The 24,802-nt window shown below is 41.7% G+C and overlaps 1 protein-coding gene across 1 annotated transcript in view; it reads right to left on the minus strand.

Annotated features, from left to right (window-relative positions):
* EEPD1 (endonuclease/exonuclease/phosphatase family domain containing 1) overlaps nucleotides 1-24,802 on the minus strand; it is a 90,210-nt gene that overhangs the window by 42,147 nt on the left and 23,261 nt on the right. Inside the window, exon 2 of the mRNA XM_090050159.1 lies at nucleotides 9,590-9,641. Within this exon, the coding sequence (XP_089906285.1) occupies nucleotides 9,590-9,641 (52 nt within the window). The remainder of the gene's footprint in view (nucleotides 1-9,589; nucleotides 9,642-24,802) is intronic.

Consider the following 24,802-nt stretch of genomic DNA (forward strand, 5'->3'; position numbering starts at 1 on the left):
GACTAGACACCAGGTCGCTATCACTCTGGCAAAATCCTGCAACTAACCACCTCTCCCTTATGACATGCACACTGCTTTCCTGTTTTTAAGTTTTCTAACTAGACATGCCTCACAAAAACACCTTTTGGAAAGAAAACCAATCTCTATCCATGCAAATCCAAATACTAGTAAACACATTGAGAAGACACTTCTGTGCAAACCTGTAAGGCAACAATTCTTAACCAGGGTGCTGTGGCATCCTGAGGTGCCATGAGATCCTTTTAAGGGTGATGCAGTGTCATAATAGTAGCATTGTTAGATGCACAGGACACACGATCATAAAATAAACCAAGAGATTTCAAATAGAAATTAAGACTGCCAAAAAAGTTCTGCCCTATTGTGGTCTAAGTTCTTCCTAACAAAAGAATTGCTCTACTATTTTTCTACAGTCAAAAAATGATGGAAAGCTAAGAGTTGGCATATTCTGAGGGGTGCCTTGTTGTCCACTGTTGTTAGGTATTTGCCTATTTCTAGCCAGTGTGATGAGACCCTTTCCTTTTCAAGAATGGCAAACGCACCCCAATAAACAAAAAAACAAATAAAAGGAATTTTAAGTGCCATATCTACTCTCAGAGAGTAAAGCCAACTCCCTCCTTCCCTCAGCTTAGTCTAATACAAGATGTGTATTAATTTGGGATTTCTATTCTATTCCTCGCTGTTATTTCTTTATAGGCTTTCTTCCTTTATCTTTACCCACCAGGGTTACTGAGGAGCCACCTGTTCACTCATTGCCCTTTCCTCTTCCTTCAGTGAGAGATTAAAAAACCCAAGCTAAAAAAACCATTTCAGCAGGATGAGCTTTTAACAATTGCTTCTGGAAAACAAACCAAACTGTTTTCTGATTTATTCAAAGAAAACCTTTTCTCATGGAGAAACAAACTAAAACTGGTGAGACATATAAAGCATCATTCAGAAATGCCTTCAGTACTCCAGCAGCCTGGATTTACATTTCTCTTAAGCAATGATTTACTACTGCTGAATTCTGCTTATATAAGTGCTTATGTATGAAAGTAAGGTCACAGGAAATTGTCTAAAACCTTGTCAAAGCTTCAGCATGATGCATGGATTTGCAGTGACTGTATGAGAGCTTCTAAAATGATAATGGAAGGGTTTAGGACTAGGCTTAAGGTTGTTTGTTTTTTAATACAATAATACTAACATGCAAACAGTACACACATAAATGCAAACATTTTCAAATTAAAGCTTTACAAATCAGAAAACTGACTTTATTATAGTTCAACGTGTAGTAATTCAAATGCAAGGCCAACTTTGCCTAGTAGCATCATGAAGCCTCCTTTTGGGTGTGTCTACACATGCAATTAATGCGCCTAAATTTTCTACGCAGAAAATTCAGGCTCATTAAAGCGCTCCCCAGTGCATGTCTACACATGTCTCTGTCAGGAGAAAACTGAGGCCTGACAGGAACAGCCTAGTCCAGGGCTCTTCCTGTCCTACTCTGCCCCCCTGCAGCAGCCAGAAGGAGCTCCAGGCTGCCCTGGGTGCAAGCTCCAGGGCCTGGCAGGGGGCACAGGGGCTTACCCCGAGCTCCAAAGGGATTGGGCTGTCCTGGTTTAGTGGGCAGCTCCATCCCAGCTAGGGGGAGACTGGGTTGGTCCCTAGCCAGGTGCAAGAGGATAGGAGGAGGGAGGCAGAGGAGCTGTTCTGGCTGGGTGGGCAGCTGCCTCCCAGCAACGTGAAGATCAGGATAGGTCCTGATCTCCATGGAGCAGGGAGGCACTGTCCTGCAGAGCTGGGACAGCTCTACCAGCCTCCTGCAGTTCTCTGTTGCCTAGGCTGAGCAGGAGCAATTTATTCCCAGTCAGTATCTACATGTACGGTATAGTGCATTAGTTAAGGCACCATTTTTCTAGTTCCTGAATTTAGAGGTACTAGACAAGGGTGCATTAGACTAATATAGTGCACCCTTGTCTAGTAGATAGTATAGGATTGTTGAGCATGTGTAGTCGGTGACAATTTACTGCAGATTAGATTAGTTGAATGCACAGTAAAGCGTCTCATGTAGATGTACCTTCTGATCACAAAAATTGATGCCACCATATTGGTACCTCATAGATGCACTTAAATAAATGGGTTCTGATAAACAGATTAGGTCATCAAATGACTAAACTATTTCAGGAAAGTCAGCACTGTATCATAAGAAAAAGACTTAACCATTCCTATTTAGGATTGTTGCAGTATAAGAAAGATATAATTAAGAAAAAATTCCTTAGATGTTTCAGGCCATTTTGGCAATATGGCAAGAATCGTAACAGCTTGGGCTGTTGTCCACAGGCAGCCCCCACCCCAAGAAAAAGGACAAGTTGCTAATGTACTGTCATAAAATTTAATGTTTAGGTTTATGATATCTCATAAGGAATAACTTTCTATATGTATTCTCAGGAATGGTAGACTAAACCTGAGGCTGACAATGAAAAAGATGGGACGTGACAGAGAGAAAGAATTCGATTTCTTGACTCTCATAGAATAGCTTCATCTTTCACAAGCTTCCCACTTAAAGTAATGTTTTAAAGAAAATGATTCAAATATAAATCCAGTACATGTGGTAGGCCTTTGGGGGCTGCTTCATCTGAAACTATTACACACATAGTCTCATTTGCAATTGTTACTACAGTTTTTAAGTATGCGTGTATAGGATTTTCCGAAATTTTAATTTAATTCTTACAGGTTACTTTTTCTCCATGATAAGTAGGATATTTCTCCTTGACTTCTTTGGGAGGAAATCCTCCAAACCTTATCATAAAAGGGTACACAATCTTTTCTAGCAAATATTCAATACTTTCTAAATGTGGCATAAATGGCAATGGGCATAAATGTATTAATGTAAAAAAATAATTTCTAGCAATTATATAGGGCCTTCCATCCAATGACCTCAAAACATTTTGGCAGTATAAAGGCATCATTTGGTAATTCAAAGTGATACGATCTCAACACCCTGGTGGAACAGGGAGATTAAATAATATTTTCATCTTTTTGCTGAATGGATCACTAAGACACAATGAGCTTGCCTAATTTGTCAAAAGTTGCATGATGAGTTAAACTCTTATTCTCTAACTACTAGAGCACAATGCCATGCTGAAGCACTACAGAGATCATACTGCCTGAATGTTGAGGAACTAATGAGAAAGGTGAGTTTTACGCATTTTTACCTTCTCAACTAACTTGCAGCTCAGCCTTTCTTCTATGTTAGTGTAAACAGTATTGTTTGAGCTATGGAGTTATCTTTAGATGAGAAATTAAGGCCCCAGTCTTATTTTCATTAACTTCTTGCTCATGTTGAAGGACACACTGGAGTAAGAAAATATTTCAGGACCCAATGCTACATATATGAATGGTTTGCAGTTTACAGAAGGTGACACAAAGAAGAATCAACTAAATTCAATCCTAGTGTAAGTAGGTGCAACTTCTGCTAAAGTTAATTAAACATACAAATAGAAAATATCACCTTGTGGTCAAAACACCGACAGGGTCTCAGGGGCTCTGCATTAACTTGCTGACTGCTATAGACTTTGTGCACGACCCTCATCCAAGTCATGTAAGCACTCTGTGCCTCCATTTCTCATCTATAAAGTGATGATAATTCCAGTGTATCTCCAATACTAGTAATTGTGAACTGGTTAGATACTATGGTAATGAGAGCAATATATACATTATGCCAAAAGCTCAATCCCTTCCACTGTCTGTGTATGTATACCTGTATTTATTCATACAAGGACATACCTATATGTAAATATACAAATACAAACACTGCCCAGCTGTTTTCTGTTTAACAGTTCTTTCACAATAAACTAGCCTGGTTTGCTCTAAAAAGGATTTTGAAAGAACAGTGATTACAATGGGTTTAATCTTGATTAAATACTGATCTGGCTCAACCTACTCAAAAGCAGACAAAAATAAAAATGTCTGGCACATGTCTTGACTTCTTGAACTTTTGCAAACTCAATGGATGTGCGATTGTGTGTAGACACTGTTGGCATGAATCAGTGCCCTGGATCAAGATAACTAAGAAAAGTTTTTCATTAACATTTTCTGCCTTCCCACAGCAATACTATGGTAGGGAATGCGTTACGTAATTATGGTAGTTGAAATTCCACTTACAACTGCTGAAGTTACAGTCAGTGATACAGCTGGCAAGGGGTAGACAGCAGCTCTGTTTCTGTTCCCTGGATCTTTTTTTGGAATAACAAGCCATACTACTAATACAGCATCAAACTTAAAGCAGTGGTTCTCAACGGGTGCACCTACACAAGATGCCTTACTGTACATTAGATTAATCTAATGCATAGTAAAAATGTCACCTTCTACACATGTACAGCAATTACTGAGTAGATTAATCTAATGCACCCTTTTCCAGTACCTGTAGATACATGTACCAGAAACCGGCGTATTAAAACTAATGCACCAGAAGCACACATGGGGGCACTGACCAGAAGCTGCCAGTCAGCATACGCAGCAGGGGGCCACCAGGGGTGGGGAAAGCCTGCCATCCATGTGGACCTGTCCCAGTTTCCACAGGGCTGGAAGAGTTGTCCCAGGCAGCTGCCTCCCTGCCCTGTGGAGATCTCCCCATGGAAATCTCCACTGGGCATGGAGGCAGCTGCCCAGCAGCCAGGACAGCTCTCCCCAACCCTGCAGAGATCAGGATCAGCCCCTGTACCCCCTGCCACCCAGAGCCTGGAGCTCCCTCCAGGCATGGAGGCAGAGCAGGGCAGAAGCAACCCTAGAGTGAACAGCTCCCATCAGGAGCAAATTTGCTTCCAATGAGTATACATTCAGATGCATACCAGGGCACATAAACTGCACGTGTAGGTGTGACCAACCCCCCAGCCTTTTTTTTTTTACATTTGAGGCACCCCTAGATATACTTAGGGCACCCCTCAGAAAACGCGAGATCTTAGTTTTCACTCTTTTTTGACTACAGAAAAATACTCAAGCAGCTTTCCTGTTGCAAAGAATTCAGAAAGGGCAGAATATTTGTAATACTATGGGTTCCTATTTGAAATCTCTGGGTTAATCTCTTGAATCATGTTTGCACACTTTAGAGTGCTAACGTAGTGTTGTGCCTCATATCATCCTTGAAAGGATCTCAAAGCACCCTGGTTAAGAATCACTGTTTTAAAGGCATCTCCCCCAGGCAAATATACATTAAGATCAATATGCATGTAACTAACACATTTCATCTACTAAATACCAGAGGCTTCTCAAGAAAATTCCCACTGTATTTTACTGACTCTTCTAGCTCTATGCATATTATGTAATCCATCACACCACTAGATAGGCATGTTTATTAATATCATAGACAAATAGGAACGCAGTGGCCAACAGTAACTTCTCCAACATAAGCATACTTTTAAAGACAGGCAACAAGTCATTTATCAAAAATGGTTATAAACTGACTTAACTTTCTTCAGTAACCTCAGGCCCTAAACCTCAAAAGGTAATGTCATCAAAAACCTAATATTAAACAGCTCAGATACTATCTGGGAACATATTTGGCAGACTATCCAGAATATTTCTAGTTCCTTAACCTTACTTATTTCTAAATACAAACTCCAGATTCATATTGCTACATTCCAAAGAAATTCTTTAATGATAGTAAAACATATATACATAATGGAGATGAAAAGAACTGTGAGGCAATTTAATCTCATTTAGGACCCGATGTAAAGTCCACTGAAATTAAACCAAATTTTTTCCATTGACTTCAGCTGGCTTTGTATCTTATCTATAATGTACATATGCCTAAAATTATCCTATTTAGGGACTTACTGAAATCACAAACTCACGGATTTGTGGAAATCACAAAATCAGCCAATGCCTGTGAAATCTACAAAAAACACCCCCCCTAAAAAACCCTTACTTAAAATTAAATGGTGGCTCCCCAGAGGAAGCCAGCAGTCCTCATGGCACTGAGGCTTGAACATTCATGGAAGCAGCCCAGTCATGGGACAGATGAAGTACACTCAGCAAAGGAGAAATAAAAATATTAATTTACAGGTTCAGGATTGAGATAAAATTCTTCTTGAAGCTCAAACTACCTAATGATCTAGCAAAGCTTTTAAACACATGCTTAACACCACTGATATCAATTAACCACTCACCAGCTCAAAGTGGAGCATGTGCTTAAAGTGTTGAATGGATAATGACCAAAATTAAAACAAATGAGCTTGTTATGAATTTCCAGTTCAGTTCAAACCCAGACAGAAAAAAAACCCTCTTAAAGGCTCATGCTGCTCATATGAATCAATCCTAATCTACTGACATCAAGAATATTGTATTGCTTTCAACAGGAATGGGCAAAGGATTGTAGTCGTCCTCAGGTCCAATTTGACAACTCTCACTTGCATTCAGTGACACCTACAAGTGCAAATAGTTCTATGGAAGATAAATAAAGTAATTTTTGCTCATTGTAAGATTACACCCAATGCATTTGTTCTCACAAAACCCATGCAACATTCCCTCCTTGTGGATTCCCCAAGCAATCCCTGCAACGAGAGCGGATGCTGTGGAGCAAGCTGGATTTAAAGGGAATCTCTCAGTTCAATTTAGGATAAAAGATGAGGTTTTATATATTTAAACTTTTTACAAAACCTGAGAACAGAAACCCTTAGACTTTTTGCAGTGTTGTTTTACATAAACAATAAACTTCCAGATATATAAACCCCCAGATGCATGAAAACCTGAAAATAAAAGTGATCAATCTCTTTTCATTGTTATAACTAGGAAAAACACAAAAGGTAAACAACATAACTAGTCACAGAGGAGACGAATAAAAGACAAACTTTATTATTCATAATAATCAGTATTGGGGGTAAATAATACAAATAGATACCTTGTTATTTTGACAGTGTCCTTTAAAGAGGGCTTGTCAAAACCTATCACAAATTGTTCCAGTTATAACAACATCATTGACAACACCATGTACTCCTTCACCCCAACTTTTTTAACAGCCATGACTGACTGCTCTGAGCATAGCCAGTGTTTTCAGTTCTTTACTTTCAATAATATCTCCTACAACTCCATAGCACTTTAAAAGAATAAATCACAAAAAAACTTGTTGCCTCATTGATGCTTTTCCCACATCTAGGCCTTGACCCTGTTTACTTCTCTACCCCTCAATGGGGTTTTGCTATCAATCTCAGCCTTGAAAATTAAGCACAGATATAAGCCATTGCATGATCCAAGGAACAGAGGGAGGGAGGATGAAGGTAGTAGACAGTTTCCCCCACAGATGTTTACCTAAGAGCTTTATGATAATAAAACACATCAGTACAGGAGTATCTATTAAAAAAATGGAAAAAATAGCATGCCATGTTCAAGGAACTCTTAATGAATATTTTGTAAGAAAATGCAACAGAGACCAGAAAAAATAAAGGAAAGTACTTGTGCATTATCAAAAATGTAGATAGCTTTTAAAAAAGAGAACAAAGCCAAGAAATCTCTAGTACTCTGATTATTAGAAGACATTATTATTAAGAATCATTTTATTTCTCCAGCACAGTAGGCATAAATTGTTACTTACAAAGATTAGACAAGGTACCTATCCTAAAGATGAACAGATTCTGCAAACAGACAGTGCACAGAATGCTGTAAAAGATTACTGGGGTTTCTTTAAAATACTTAAATGGGGGGGGAGGCAAATTTCTTTGTAGTTATATGACACGCATTGTTACATTCCAGGGCGATAAATTGGCCTTTTAAATTCTGTAGTCTGGCATGGTATGAAAGCAGAGATAAAATATTCATAGAGCTCAATTTAGAAAGATCGTTTTTCTGATGTTAAGCCTTTATGAAGAGCTTCCTGCAAAGTTACAAACAATAGCTTGGCTGGCAAGGCACACTGCACTGAGGTCACTCTTTCTTGGTGGGTCTTGTTTTGGAAGGCATTTTGCCAAAAGGTACACTGATATCTGCTAAAGAGATGGGAAACTTTGGTTTACCAGCTGGCAAAATTGCATGCAAGAGGCATGGATATACCACCATAAACCACTGTACAATAAACTTGCTTGATAATATTATTTTGTTTAGCCAGACTAAATGTCTGGACAGATTTTCTCACTTAAAATGAAATAAGAGAGATCAACTTAATATTTTCTGATGCTGCCCTTAGCTGAAGTCCTGCTCAAAAACAGTAGTCTAATGCTCACTTAAAACAAAAAAAAGCCTCTCATTAATTTAAGCACCTTGTGGAGAAACACCTTTAGTGAAATCTATCCCAAATGAAACCCAAGCATAGACATCACTTGTGCAGGCCCTCTATGCTGGAGTGAATTTCATCCTGGGTGATAAAACTATTTCTTTGCAAAAGCTTGTGCTGCATCTCCCATTACTTCCAGAATACTGAGTAGATGAAATGAAGGGATCGATTGGCTAGCTGTAAATCAATCACCTAGCTGTAAATCAAGGTGGCCACAAACAGGATGGATGATTGATCCTTCTGTGGGAAAAAAAAAGTTTCTTTAAGGTGCTTTTGTGTTTGGAAGGCCTACCGTAAAAATGTACACCATTGTGATGTGCAGGAAAACCCTGACTTCTGGGTGTATTGTATGACCCCCAAAATCTGCTTACTAAGATTCCAAATGGGCTATTTGTAGATGCATGGCCTTGTACGACTAGGCAATTTATGGCAAAAGCTTCTCTCTGGTGCAATTTGTGCAGCTTTATTGTAGGGCCACTAGTGTAGACAGGTTATCAGTGATGTACCATGGGTCTCTGGTGCCTGGGGGCCAATGCTTGCATTTGCACCCCTTCCCTCCCCCTTGCCCCCCATAGCAATGCTTAAAGTCACATAGTGTGATAAGAACTCTGAAGGGCCTGGCCGCCCCCCCGGGTGATTGGCTTAGGCAGGCGGTGCAGCCTACCCCCCATAACACACCTAAAGGGATGCCCTGTATTCTGGGGGTGCATCAGTGGCCTCCCTACTACTGGTATTAGTTCATGAAACTATCTTTGCCGCACACTGCTCAGGTTGCATCTTCTGTGCTCTCTCTTAAGGGACAATGGACAGAAATAGAGCCTTCATGTCCTCGTAGGGCAGTGTTTCCCAACCAGTGTGCCGTGGCACAAAAGTATATCATCAGAAAAGAACAGAATTTTGCCATGGCAATGAGCTACAATAGGTACGAGGATGGGGAATGCCTTAACAGGTGTGCCGCGGAAATTTTTTATTAATGTAAGTGTGCCTTGGGCTGGAAAAAATTGGGAAATGCTGTCTTAGAATATTCCTCACTGTCATTTCATAAACCATATACTTTCCCTAGCTACTAACAAGAACAGCTTTGGAAATACTGAATCAGACAGATACTTGTTTTCAATCCGTGCTTTAAAGTAGGAACATCCCAAGAGAATATAGTCAGGTTGCAACAAATGCTGTTTCTCTGACAGAATGTATTACGGAGCTGAAAAGAAGGGCTACTTGTTTACATTTGATGCTATATTTTTTCATAAAATGTTACGAAGAGCTGTTGATATTAAAAAATTAGGGATCTTGAATACATATTACTGTCATTGCATAAACAATTTTTAAAAATACCTTTTCCAGTGCATCTCTATCAGTCAGCTCCTGCACAGCCACAAGCTTGATGCTGTAAGAGAGAAACATGAAAAATGAATCATTTAATGGGGAGTGTTTCAGAAACACCAGTTCCATTATCACTGAAATCTTGCTCTTACTCTCTCCCTTGGAAAAGTTTTAAAACATGTTACATAAAGCAAGCAGGAGTCTTTAAATAAATCATGGGGCAGGGACTGTTACATGCTTTGTTTGCTGTTATAGCTGCCCTAAATAGATTTTCTGGTTCCTAATTTATTAAAGCATATTCAAATTCACCATGCAAGAGCAGCTGCATTGATCATCATATTTGCATAGTTTAAATTAACAGGCAAATAAAGATGTGAAATCAACATTAGTCAAGACCAGCACTGAGGAACTGGTCCTATATCTATATTGTCACTATGAATTTGACTGTAATTTGCCCACTGCCCATTTTCTGCTTTCAATGATCAATCCTCTGCCTCAGCTTTTTGAACCCTATTCAGTACTAATCCTGACCCCAATTCCTGCCATATGTTTATTGACCTTTTTTTTTCACTCTAGCCCCATATGCGCAAAATCCAGGGGATTAAAGTAAGGTTTCAGACAGTCTCAACCTAAATTTATATTAGTTTAGACTTCAAATGGGGTTATGCTGATTCACTCCACATGACTTGGTCCCATTCTGCTCCTTTCAAGTGAGAAACAGAATATGAGAATTCATAGATTCATAGGCTGTGAGGCCAAAAGGGACCTCCGAAGACCATTGGATCCAGCCCCCTGCACCAAGCAGGAAAGAGAACTGGGGATCAAGTGACCCCAGCGAAGTGACTGTCCAGTCTCCTCTGGAAAATGTCCAAGGTTGGTGATTGCACCACCTCTGGAGGGAGCTTATTCCACAATCTAGAAGAACGTTTGTCTGAAGCGTTATTATAAACCAGGGGTATCAAACATATGGCCTAGGGGCCAGATCACCCCACACAGTCACACTATTGGGCCTGCAGGGCTACTGTGGCAAGTCACCAGGATTTGGGGGGGGGGAGGGGGCGAGGGCGGGTCTGCCACAAAATTCAGGACCCTTGGGCCCTGATGGACATGATGATTGGCATCAGGAAGGCAAGCAAGAGCTGACAGCTCTAGTTGCCCTTCAGTCAGTTCACCTGTCACTACTGCTGCAGCCCCAGCTCTTTACTTCCAGTCCAGTTGCTTTCACTACTGCTGTGTGCCATAACCAGAGTTGTCACTGCCCTGTACTAGAGCTAGAGCTACTACCCTGGCATGAAAGAGGTGTCAGCAGCAGCAGTAGCTCCAGATCTTGCATGGGACACGCAACACATGACAGGACTTGGAGCCACCCCTGCTCTATCCCCCAGGTGGGAAACTGGAGCTGCCACCACTGGAACTACCCCATGCCCTGGGTTGGATCCAGCCTGGAGAAGGAGGTGAGTTTGACACCTCTGTTAAAAACTAATAAGTCTGTTTATTACAATTCCCTTTAAACATATTTTTTGTACAGAGATGGCTGGTCAGTGCAGCCAGTGCCGTGTCATATTTAAAAACATTTTTTTTAAAACTTCCCTACACATGACTCAAGGAGGAGCCTGGTTTAAGGCCAGATCCCCTGAGACTCAGCAAGAAATTTTCTTGGTCTTACAAAACTCAGGAATCATGCTGGATGGTTTGGAACACCCTGTTCTGACACCTCGTGTATTATTTATGTACCTATATGCACAAGTTGAGATTCACTGAACAGTAGCTGGCAAAACACAAGGATGAAGATCAGGAGCTTTTACTGCGTTTCCATGCTATTCAGTAAGCACCGTTATAAACTGAATCCTAAACACAATAATGTTTGTGCTTTAGTGCCTTTCTAGTTTTCACATCGCTCCAAAGTTCATAACAATGCCAGATAGATTACTAATTTGGGGACCCAATTTTACAATCTTGGCATACAGCTACAAGCCTGTGAACAGTTAAGCACTTGCATAACTTCACTCATGTTATACTACTGTATTCACATGCACAGATGTTTGCAGAACTGGGGCCTCACTCAGGTTACGAGAGAAGGGAACATAAATACTTTGTTAACTGATGGCAGGAGAAAAAAATCTGTTTAAGCAGAACTTTTAACTAGTTGCTTGAAACCTGACTTGATGTCTAATTTGGTGGTATCTGCCATTAACAAATCTTTTTTTTTCTTTGATCTATAGTTCATTGCATGTGAACACAAAAGGTACAAGATTGAAGTCCAGGGGAAAATAGACTTTTTGAAGCAACTTTTTGTTCCTGGAGCAGCTGGTTCACATCACTAACTTGAAGGTAGATTTTTCAATATATAACATCATATTAAGCTATAAGACAATGGCACAATCCAAATTACATTTTAAATTACATTCAATTACTAACTAGATCAATTATTTATTTGATACTGTGGCCTATTAGAAATACTATCCATCCTTCCACAAGCATGTTGGAAGTCTGCTAGAATACGCAATGATCAGGCTGAAGAACTCTGCTATTGCAATAAAAATAAAGTGTGTACATGAAGTGCTACCATGGTGAAACATGACTCAGGTTTTCTGACCTGGGGTGAAGTATCATTTTCTCTCCTCAGGGAAGCCATAGAGTTTCCAAAGCATTAATTATGATGCTTAAATGAATAATCAGAGCTCTGTGACTTAGCTTAATATTACAACCCTTCCCTAACAGTCTTTTGCCTACAAACTAATAGTACTAAACTAAATCTATCATTGTATCCCTTACATGTTGACTTGAGATCTTCAATGGCTTTTAGCTGTTTCAGCTTCCAACCTCCAAACATAACATGCTTCTAGTTAGGATCCATCACCCCCTATACAAGAGGTATAATCACAGGGCCTAATCACATTGTAACCTCTACCTACATTAGGCAGAATGTTTCAGTGATGTTGTGGTCCAAATTACCAGACACTGTAAAAGCATATGGGGTGTAATTCAAGGCTTGCTTGTTACAATGGGAGAGCTTTTCCAACAATTTCACTGGGTTTTAAATCAAATCATGCTGTTGTATGCACTGCTCTGCCCATCTAAACTGCTTTTTCCCTAACAAAAAGATAGAGGAACAAAAATTACTTGGCTACGCAACATTTTCACAACCACCTATATATAGGTCCTTCCTTCATTCTCATGTCCTTGTGACAAGGTATTTAGCAAAATTTGCAGATTTGTTGGAATCTAACTGGGTGTTTTTGCTATGGCCGGGAACTTGCGACCCCTGGGCTGTCAACCGTGAGCCATCATCCCAGCCCCACTATGCATCAGTAAAACTACTAAACTGGAGCTCGGTAAAAAGGAGCACAACAAGCTGCGGTCATTCAAGGTGCTTAGAAGAGGACACTGAGAAAACAAGGTCATTCCAGGAGAGAACATAGAGGTGGTGGTGGAATTCTGTGGGACACTCTTGACAAAATATAAATACCCTTGCAGAGATCCAAGGGCTCTGCAGAAGCATCTGGGAGGTAGAACTGGAGCTGTGTGGTTCCTGAAAGCCCAGATTGATGTGGGCATGGCAACTGGTGTGGAAGCTCCCCATGCAATTGGTTTCTGCTCCCCATGCAATACTGGCCCTGAATATACAGAGTGCAATCAGTCTGCACCAATATCAATCCATCCAGCTTGTGATTCCTTCTCTAAAGCAGATGACCTCAGTAATCCTTGAAACAGTACTACTTACTGGACAGCCATAGAGCACTGTGACTTTTATTTCTGGCTTGATTACAGTGCAAGCCCAGTAAAGAACAATGATGATGTCCAGACATTGCTACTTTCTGCACCAGCCCATTTATTGCTTTGTAGCAGCTGGATAAATTGATCTTGATTCACTATGCAGTGCTATAAATCCTGGTTCAGTGATTAAGCTTCTCCAGAAACCTCATGCTTCCCATTAGTCAGCACATGATCCTGGCTAAAGTTAACAACAGACAGAAATGCCATTTCATTTCTCTTTGTTTTTCTGGCCTATTTTGCAGCATAGTTCTTTACTGAATCACATTCAATTTAAGCATCACAAATATAATAATTAGTCATCTAATGCAAAACCACTCAATTACAAGCAGACAGTGTTACTATTAAAAGGTCCCCCTGCAATCCACAAACTTTTTCTTTCCAAAACATGTTTTGCTCTCCAGATAAGACACTGTAGCTATATTGCTACCTAGGGTCAAAGTTATAAATCCAACAGCTGACTGCAGGTGCCTGCCCTACACATCCCTTAATTAGATTAACTGACCTAAAACACAGGACTGTAAGGGACTTCCTGGGCTATCAATTCTGTCATACAATCCCTTTCATAAACGCACACGAACTGACCCAAATGTTTAATTATCTTAATGCTGAGACACACAAGAGAAAAGGGAGAGACTGACAGAAAAATGTAAACAGTCCCACTGCACCAATGGCCCTTGTTACCTAAAAGGACACACAAACTGCTGCAGCAGTCAACATCAGCTGACATGCTCTGGTAAAGAGTCCGTAGATACTTCACTTCCCCACAGGAATAACAAGAACCCAGTTTTATTAACACATGGGCTACAATGCAAAACCCAACAGGTCCCTTTGGCTTTTGGCCAATACAATGGAGAAGCGCGACATATTATTAAGAACAACACACCCTTTCTCTATGGCTAGGGAAGTGGCTGTTGAGTTTAAGCTTTCAGGCTAAGTACAGAAGTCAAAAAGCTGGAGGCAGAATCTATTCAATCAAGGCTGCTTCTTCTAAACTGCATAGGTGGAACTGATAACCAAGGATCCTGGTTTTCTCTGTTTAAAAAAAATTGCAAATTCTCTGATAAAAACACAAGTTCTTTGATTAAAACCCCCAAATCCACAATTAAAATGAAACACCAGTATATATATAGGTATTCATTTTGCAGAGAAACACGCACATTTTGCACTTTTCCAAAGAGCTGTCTACAGGCTGGCAGTGCTGCAGCCTGCAAGGGGCTGGGGGGAGCAGGAGGAGAGTGGTCAGGTAGGGGGCACCATGTGCATGTGAGTGTGTACATGTCCACATGGCTGCCAGGTAGCCTGGAGAGTAGCTCAAGCACCCTCTGCCTAAATATTGAACACAATATTTTATTGATATATTTACAATTTTAAAGCACTTTGGAAGTCTACCTGTGCCTCAGTCACTATAATAAAGTAAATTCTAAGTGCCTATAAATTTTGGTATTTGATTTTGGGGTTTTTATCATGGAAAAATCAGAGCTTCCTCTACCCCCTTCACTCACCAGGATGCAGGTCTAGGCCCCATATTCACAAGCCACAGCCCCCAGCCCTGCTGGTGCCCCTCGCTCCCCACCCACAGCCCCCTGCCCCCCAGCTCTGCTGGAGGGGGCCTCCAGCTGCCAGAGCTATGAGGCCAGGGACCTGGGTTTACAGCCTCCTGCCCCGCAAAGCAGTGCCTAACCCCACACCTGCCACCTGTGGGTGGGGATTGCTGTGGCAGAGCAGAGCACAGAGCCCAGCTCCCGCTCCTTCATGGGCAGCATGGCTGGAGTAGAGCCCATGGGGAGTGGGGGCGAGCTGCCTGCTTCCCCTGCCCTCCCACAGGGACCTCCGGGGCCCAGTGGGCAAGACCTAGGACAGCAGGGCAGAGTAGGAGCAGGCAGGAAAGCTTCCTCCCTCCCTCCATATGGGGGGCCTCAATCTCCACACCCCCAGACTTACCTACAGAAGCTGCTCTCCAGGCTGCCTGGCAGCCATGTACACACGCATATACACATGGTGTCCCCTACCTGACCACCCTCCTCCCACTCCCCCAGTCCCTTGCAGGCTGCAACGCTGCCAGCCTGCAGAGAGCTCTTTGCAAAAGTGCAAAATTTGTACGTTTCTCTGCTAAAATGAAAAATCCATGTTTTTCCTTGGGTAAAGGGGAAAATCCACGGGTTTTATTCCATTTTTCTGTGGGAAACAGAAAACCCAGATCCCTTCTGATAACCAACTGAACTGATGTTCAGTTTTCACTCGGGAAAGGCAGGAGGAGGCAAGTAGGCAGAGTGCGCTTGAGCATGACTCTCAGCCTGCTGGCCATTGCCAGCCCTGCCTAGTGCCCCCAACCCTGTGCTGTCCCATGACAGGGGGTTAAGGAGCCCCCTGTCTAGGTGCTGGCCCATCATCATGGGGGAGCCTCCTTCTCAGGAGCTTTCACCCACATGCTGGATTCTCCAGCTCAGGCAGCCCTGGGGAGCTAAGGTGACTCCCCCCTATCCTCCTTCCCAGCTGCTGATTGCTTCATCTGCTGCCACAGGAGAGAGGGAAAAGGTGTCCTCCCAGCCAGGTGTCTGCCCATGCAGCACAGCATGGGGGCACTGGGGAGCCCCTGCCTTGGGGGGCTTCCATCCCCCACAACCAGGGTCCCCCAGCCTGGGGCAGCCCCAAGGAGCCAAGGGGATTTCTTTCCCTACCAAACCCCAGAGCTGCTTGCCCTAGCTGTTGTAAGATGCAGGGATAGCCCATGGAGTGGAAGGAAATTCTTCCATTCCCCTGCAACTGGTTTTGCCTCAGACTTGCAGCAGCAGATGCAAAACCAGCTGTGGAGGAGCAGGAGAATTTCCCTCCACGCTCTGAGACTCACAGAGGCTAAGGCAAGCAGCTCTGGGGTTGGGGAGGGGAAGAATTCCCCTCAGCCCCTGGGGCTGCCCCGGTCTGGGGAAGGGACAAAGCCCCCCACCCCAAGGCAAGAGCTCCCCAGTGCCCCCATGCTAGGTTGCATGGGCAGGCATGTGGCCAGGAGGACTCCTTCTCCCTCCCTCTTGTGGCAGCCACTGAAGCAATCAGCAACTGGGAAGTGGGATGGAGAAGGGTTGAAAAGCCTCCACCACAGGGGTTTTCCCTCCCCCACTATGTGCTGTGTAGACCCTGACTAGGAGTTCCCGTGCCCCCTGTCCTGATGGGCTGACAGACGCAGGCAGGAACCAGGCTAAGGAGCAGAGGAGCAAGGCAGTCCCTGGTCCACTGGAGCAGACAGCATAGCCCAGGGCTGCAAAGCATCCTGGGATGCTGGGGGACTATGAGTTAACCTGAGCCAGGAAGGGATCTGAGACAGAAGGTCCATAAAATGGTTTGACCCAAGTCAGTTAAGTCTGATACCACATCCAACCAAGTTTATCTTAAACTGGTTTGGCCCATTTTGAAAGTGGTCTATGTGCTCGGAACTTCTGTTTTGTTACAGTTTTAAACCAGTTCCGGATCACTTAAACTGGTTTATGTGTAACTACTGTCCCGAGCCTTACTGTGGCAGTTGTAAAAAAAAAAAAAATCAGACTTATACAACAGGCACATGTCCATTTCATAAACAAACAGAGGGTAGAGAAAGATAAGCCTGGATAAGTGACCTGTCAAAGAGAGATTTACAACCCATTTCTTAAACTGAAGTGTGTTTTTAATGCAGGCAGCTGTGAACAATAGAGTTGGAGTGATCTTTCACTACCCCTGTGTGATAAAACCTGAGATGCAGTTATTGGTACCATCAGCTTGGTAACTTGCATCAAGGCAAGTGAAAAATTCTGTCGCAAACTCTGTTTACAATATAGAAAGGCCTGGGAAAAAGGTTTTATTTTAGAAAATGGGCCCACATGATGTTAAACACATTTCTGCCCTTAATACTGACAAAGGCAATCCTGTTTATTAATGTTCATAAGTGTGGAGCATGTCCTTTGACTCACAACTCAATCCCTGATCAGCTACTCAGGCAGTGGACCTAGGTGTTGCTCCTTAGCCAGGACAAAGAAAAACAATCATTGCTATATCTTGGACCAGACCACTGGAATATGCTACCTTTTGCATATGAAGAAATAGCAAATCACTTAATTATACTAAAATATTGGTTGTACTGAGACTAATGCTTCTCATTTTACTAGGCAATATTCATGCAGGAGTGCCTGATGAATATATTTTTCCCTACAATATCCAGTGTATTCAAGTAAGGCAGAAAGGAAGGGTCTATAGGAAGAGAGAGAGAACTATATTTTGGTATTCAGAAGCTTGCTGCCTAGCCTTATGGGAAATCAAGTCAGTTTCTCCTTTTCCACCGAATCCATCTGTGTCCTCCTCCCAAGCACTCCTTAAATAGACACACAAAAAAATGTGCCTATTGCTACAACTGAATGCAGCTGGAACCTGCTGGACACAGCTAATAAAGTAATCTGACAGGCTTACAATGTGAGTTGTAAACCATATTGCTTTAGGGGTAGCTGCCAGTGAAAGCCAAAACAAAATAAGCCAAGAGATTTCCAGGAAAATATTTTCCAGGAAAATATATCTAACAGGAGCAGAAATTAAGATTTAAAAAAAAAAAAAAAAATCACAGTTCATTTAAGGCTCTTCTTTGCATGAAAGCAACTGTTCTTGGTTTCATAGCAGCACTGCTTTGCTTATAAAACATATCTAAATTCTGCACCCAGAAATCAAACCAAAGGCATGTAAAAGGGTACGGTAATGGGAATCCATCAGATGAACTATTGCTCTAACATTGAGCCAACTTAATTCCCCAGTATTTACATTTCCAGATCCTATTATTTGGATAAAGTTCAGAAACAATTTTCAAAACAAGAAGAGTGGAAAACTTGAATAAGAAATACCGGGGCAAATATGAACCACAAGAGGCAAAAGATTATTTTATTGACTTCTTATTTTGAAGTTAGCATTTAAATCTTTTGTTTAATGGCTTCAGAATAGCCACAGGCTCTAAACAGATGGTGTATTTGTCCGAGGATAAACCATTTAATCACAAGATAAACTGCAATCATTCAGACATCCATGTCTGTTGTCCCAAAATCCTAAAAGGGTCCAGGGGATAAGTACAAACAGTTTATCCCAGCACATCGCAAAATGTATCTGACTAGTTATCCTGAGATTGCATCATTGACTCGTGGCAGAAAAGCGGTAGTGCATTCAGCCTCTCACTAAACCCTGACTGGAAGGGTAATGTGCATACATACCAATCCCAAACTATTTCTGTTCTGGGACAAACGCAGGCACAGTTTGGCCAAGCACAAATGCAACACCTGTTCCTACCCATAGAGTCATTTTAAGACCAAGAAACCATGACAATGTCCCATTCAGAAACTGGTCAGGTGTGTGTGTGGAACCCATCTGTGGTGCCACTAACCATTGGAGATCCCAGTGTCAAAAAAAACACCAAAAAAAAAAAAAAAAAAAGGCGCAGCGCACATGGCTACAGCATGCACTGCCTGAAACTTGAGTCCAGCCAGCCAGAACCATGCTCCGATCACCCAGATCACCGCCCCTGCAGCCCTGAGAGGTCTGCAGAACCCCAAGTAAAACTGCTGGGGCCAGCCCAGGTGCTGGCCCCAGCCTTTCCTACCCCATCTGGGGCAATCTGCTGTGTGCCAAAGTGCACACCTGGGGACAGGTAGCAGTGGCACAAATATGTGCTGCTGCTATTTGTCCCTGGAGAAACACACATTCCCACTCATGGGGACACACTCTAGAAGCTCATAAAACCAAACATGATTTAGAGTTTCCATATATAGAACCATATAATATTGCAAGTGGTCTTTCACATCTGGCTCCTTTCCTTGGATCTTCTGAATCATTTCCCTGCTTAGATTATATTTAGTAGTTCCAGAAATGACATCTTTTGCTGTCCATTAGTGCCTCACTGCACCAATGGAAAGCCTGACTAACTCTTACATAAATTATGGTAAGGATGTTTGAAAGGCCATGTGCATTCTTCTGCTTGGACCAAGATACCATTTAAATTAACAGGAATAAGCATGAAATTGAACCAAGATTCTGTCTAAAGACCTTACCTTTGTGCCTTTGAGAAACAACTTCAAGCTTAGAAAGCAATCAAATATATGATTATTTGCCTCCCCAGAGGGCCTGAGACAAGCTATAGTGCTTTAGTGTTAGAACTCAAGTCTTCCTCTCACTCTCAGAATCTTAGTGCAGTATTACTTGCCCTATCTTGTCATACTTGCAAAGTTCAATCACCCAAACAGAGACATTCATGCAATCTTCAAATTTTACAAAATGTGCTCCAGCACATGTGTTTACAGAATACTGATGCATACTGGTGGTTTCAGAGCGATCTGTTATTGGCAAGGTCTGAATATCAGTAAATATCAGTCCATTGCTACAGAAATTGTACAAAATCCTAGGCTACAGGCTAAATCAGAGTATGGTATGACTTATAAAGCTGCCACAGTCTTTTATAACATTTGTCTTGACAAAGATTGACAGTAAATCCTAGTTTTAAGAGGCTGACCTGTTGATGTGGCAGTCATGTATTTCAGAGGTTGGCCTGTTGATGTGACAATCATGCATTTCATACAGGCACATTATTTTTAAGACTTAGTTAGATAACAAGAACTTAAATGGGGAAAAAAGTGAACCTCTAGTGTATGTAATGGCACACTAATCAGAGATCTAAGCATGTGAATGAGGGATGCTATGGGGTTGCCAGAGAAGCACTGGTGGTAGGATATAGGAAAGGAGGAATGTCAGAGAAATCCAGGACTGTGCTTTGGTGAAGTGCACACTTCTTCACAACTTTTTATCTTTATGTATAAATGTGGATTATTGTAAAAGCTCAATAACGACATCCGTTAAATTATATTAAAAGAATAAGATACTACGCACCATGAGATGAAATGGAGACTAACATATAAAATGCATGCATTTGCATTGTGTAAAATGTAAGGGCTTTTCTTCCCCTACCCAGAAATTAAAAGCAATTTATTGTATGCATTACATTTAAGGAAAGTTCTCCTGCTTTGGTCCCCCATGGTGAAACCCCCCCCCCAAAACACTGAGATTAATTATCAAATCAGTATGCGGAGAATTGGCTTATGTCACAACTTTCAGCTGATGTAAGACAATTGCTGTAACTCATCAATGACTGCGACCAGCAGGGACTTGTAGTAAAAAACCCAGAAATTAGGATGAAAACATTTCTTTCCTCAATAACTATATCACTTCTGTTTTCAGAACAGTCACATATAAACAGTCTGAGTCAGATTAGCAAGATTTCATCTTTATTTATTTTTACACATCAGCATGTCAGAGCTGAACAAATGCAGATAAAAATTGCTTTGAGTTTATGCAGCCTACAGTTGACTCGTGTACCGAGCACGGTGTTTTCAGTTAACGTAGCAGAGTGTGTGCTCAGAATACAACAGGCGCACAAACAGCCTTCCACAAACTGTACAAACCTACTCGGTACTCATCTGCTTTGACCAATTGTGGGGTATGTGTATAACAAGATATTTTTTGTCAGCATCACTATAGTCTAGTCTACACTAGCAAAATAAACTGCACCAGCAAAAGCATGTTCTTGCAATTACAACTGCATCTAGAGCAACACTTTAGCCAAATAAAGTGTCACTAAAAAAATCCTACCCCCAAAGAACATCGACAAACTGACAAAAACTGCTGTAATAGACCTACCCTAACAATGCAGAACTCTCACACTGATGGAGTTTTTGATCATGTTAAATCTGTGTATGCATGTGTACACTTGCGTGCATGCATGTGTGTGTGCATACCTATTCACACAATGAATAGGAACATTACCAGAATTACCTGCTGACTGTAAAGCATCAAATGTTGGGCTGTACTCTTTTTAAAGATGAGGCTGTATGGGAGAAGACACAAACAAGTAGACTGCTGGATTTGATGTTAAAGTCAATGGTAGCTTTGCTCGTTAAAAAAAATAAGCTACAGGATTAAGTCCATAAATGCAAAGAATGCTGCAATCAGAAAGTTAATACCAGCAGCCAACAGTTACTCCTACCAGTACACATCTGTTACTCCTACTGAAGAGCAATAGAATGAAAAAGCCAAATTCAGTGTGGGTATGGGGAAGTTTCCAACAGCTGATTTCACATACTAGCTGCAACTGTAAAGTCGCACAAAATTGCATTAAAGTCAGGGTGAAGAATTTAGCTTATGGGGCATTCTAAATACCATTTAAAATGTCAAGATTACAAATCAAGCCAGACAGTTTTCCTATCAAAATCCAGCTGTTTTTACTGTGATAATGATTTTTAATTCCAACTTGGACTCCATGAAACTTGAGCTTCAGGGTAGCCAAAAGCCACAACCTCATATAGACATTGCTCCCTGTACCAGAATAACGTCAAAAGCCTTTTGATTGAAACCTTGGTGGGGGGTAGGGGGCACATCATGTATCTGTAACTGTATCTAAGGGAGAATTTAATCCTGCCCCTGTTCTGTGAGTAGAGCATACTGGCTGAATCTGCACTATCTGAGCCAACTGCCGTCCCAGAAGCAGACTCTGAGCAGTACAATGATAGAATTTTCCAGCAGAGTTATATGGAGAAGAAGAGTCATAGAAATGTACAGTACAGTAAACCAGACACTGGCTGATTTTTGAGCGTGCTGCTAGGACCGGCTGTTTGCTAACGCTTCTCATCCTAGCTAACATACAAGCAACACACCTGAATGGATCTTCTCAGGAGTGAGGAAGCACAAAATCAATGATATACACTATGGACATCATCATGTGGGATTACTTACTTGTACAGAGCTTAGATTCTACAATGATAGATTCACTGAATATATGAATAACCTCATCTGATCACACCACTGGTTTGTCTAGTCCAGGGGCTGGCAACCTTTTCAGAGCATTGGGACAATAGGAGGAGCAGTGCTTCCAGCTCAACTACCCCTTCTCCCTGCTGCCCTCTCCAGTCATTAACAGGCATGTGACATGCTACTGAACGCCCCTCTGCCAAAATGCTCTTGAATTGCCCCACTGCTGGTATTCAGCAGTGCAGGCCAGATGAAACTGCTTGGCAGGCTGGGTCCAGCCTGAAGACTGTGGGTTGCCAATCCATGGTCTAGTCCATTATCTTGTCAAACAGTAGCTAATGCCAGACCCTTCATAGGACAAGCACAGGCCCAGCCTGGAAAAGCCCTGAAGCTTCTATGGTTTTTTCTTCATCTAATATAGTTGGGGATGTTACCACTATCTATAAAAACATTTAATCCTTTTATTAGAATTCTACTGAGCTCTTCACCTCCAGTGACACTTTGTAGTTAACCATGTACTCTTTTAAACAGGTTTCTCCTACACAGAGACAGATGAGTTATTTTTTGCTTTCTCTAAAGGCTTAGAAAACACAACAGCCCCAATGTGTTTATTGCACATCTTTTTGTTCTAGCCTCCTAGAGCTCTGAATAACAAATCCACCATACATGACTAAATTTAACGTGCATCAAACTAATGTGCATTAAGCAATTTTTGGCAGGTGTCTAAAGTTAGTCCCAAGTACCTCCAGTCCTGGCTTGTGCCCCTGTGGCCATGGAAGGAGCTCCCACCTCTGACCACAGGGCTGCCAGCACTTGGGACTAACTTTAGTCCCAAAGTTAGTGCTGGGTCGCATCTACATGTGTGTTAATGTGCTTTATGTGCTTAACGTGCACTAATGTGTAAACACAGGTATCACATTTTGGTGTGGTTAATTTAAGTTAATACACATTAATGGCACGCATGTGTAGATGTATACTCATAATGCGCATTAAGTTAGGCTAATGCGCATTAACGCATCTCATATAGACGTGCCCAGTCTAAAATACACTATCTGCAGTAACACTACTGCATTTATAGGTCAATGTATAGGTCACTGCAGGAAAATGTGACAGGTTTATTTTTTTTTGCAAGGGAAATGCAGTCAGCCTGACAGATTATCTACACTAGCAGGCTGTACCCATTGGTGAAATTTCTCACAGTTAATTCTTCCTGGTCAGTAAATGACTCTTCCTAAATGTTCAAGCAATCAGATCAAGATCATCTACACCTAATCAGATTATGTAGATTAATCATCTACATAAATTATCTGTTTTGCCCAGTTAGTGCCCCAAAATAATTTATGTGAAGAAACTGTAGTTGCTAGAAGAGATGCTTTTTTAAAAATGAGGTTCTTAAGTCTAGACAGTAAAGAATAGCCAATGGACACAGTAAATAAAATGCCATGACTTTTCTTAATTACAAACCAAGGGTAAATAATGGTAAACTAACTGATACTTACATAATGCTTAGACAGTCTTAGTGCCGCAAAAACGTTTAAGTGAAACATTAGAAGTCATGATTTGCAAGGCCCACTGGGTATGTGTCTAAGCTGGGAATTGGGACACTTGGGTTCTATTTCATGTCTGCCCCTGAGGTGAGCCTGGACAGGTCAGTTCTTTCTTCCTGCCCTCTCTAGGTGATCCACATTTTGCAGACCAGGAGATTCTGACACTTACCTCCTTTGTAAAGCACTGGAGCTCTATAGACAAATATCTAAGTGTTATTAGACCGGATAAAAGAGTAGAAAATGTATTAAGGGAACTCTTCTCCAAGAAGATGGTTTAAGAAGAGACCCATAGGTCATCATCTCTAGTATCAGATTTAGGCAGTTTCAGATGCATTCTCACAATCTTGTCATGAGAGCAGTTCTGTAAGTATGGACTGCCCACAGGTATGATCGCTGAGGCAGGGCTTGACCACATTATGGAGCCTCTGCTGCTATAGTTAGGTAGGCAGATCCCCATAGCAGTGACATAGATGACACTAACCGAAGGGGTAATTATACCACCTCGCCGAAGTTATAAACTAAACCAGCAAAAGTCCCCATGGAGGTCCAGGGACCAGCAGCAGGAAGGCACACAGTGCAGCAGGAGGGGTGCCCATGGCATCTACTGTGAACCAAGACCCCAGTCACTTAGAAATTGGGCAGCCCTGCTGTAAAGTACAAGCACTTGTTATTTCTTACACACCTTTCTCCAGGCGAATATGACATCACAAGCTAACTCTATATGTTAACTTGCAATGTTTTGTTTTAAAGTGACACAAACATCCATGAAAAAAAACATAGCACATATTAAAAGACTGTTCCTATGGCTTTTAAAAGCTTTTTCTTTTAAAAAAAATAAATATATAAAGACAGCCTACTATGGTAGGTTTATCCAATCTGTAGAATGTATGAGCCAGTCAGCTCTGCAGTCTTCTTCCCTGTCCTGCTCTGCTCTGCTCATTCATTTACTAAAATCTAAGCTGCTTTGACTTTGGAAAACATTCAATCTGCCCTGAACTCTATGTACGGTGAACTTGCTGAACTCAAGTTACCTTCTATAGGCAAAGAGCCAAGCAGACGTCTTATGGGTTACTAGGAATCATATTCAAATACAGGAAAACAGTCTTTC

Source organism: Crocodylus siamensis, chromosome 5, assembly GCF_052110815.1.
Source record: "Crocodylus siamensis isolate JL-2025a chromosome 5, ASM5211081v1, whole genome shotgun sequence".
In the NCBI taxonomy this organism is placed as follows: Eukaryota; Metazoa; Chordata; order Crocodylia; family Crocodylidae; genus Crocodylus; species Crocodylus siamensis.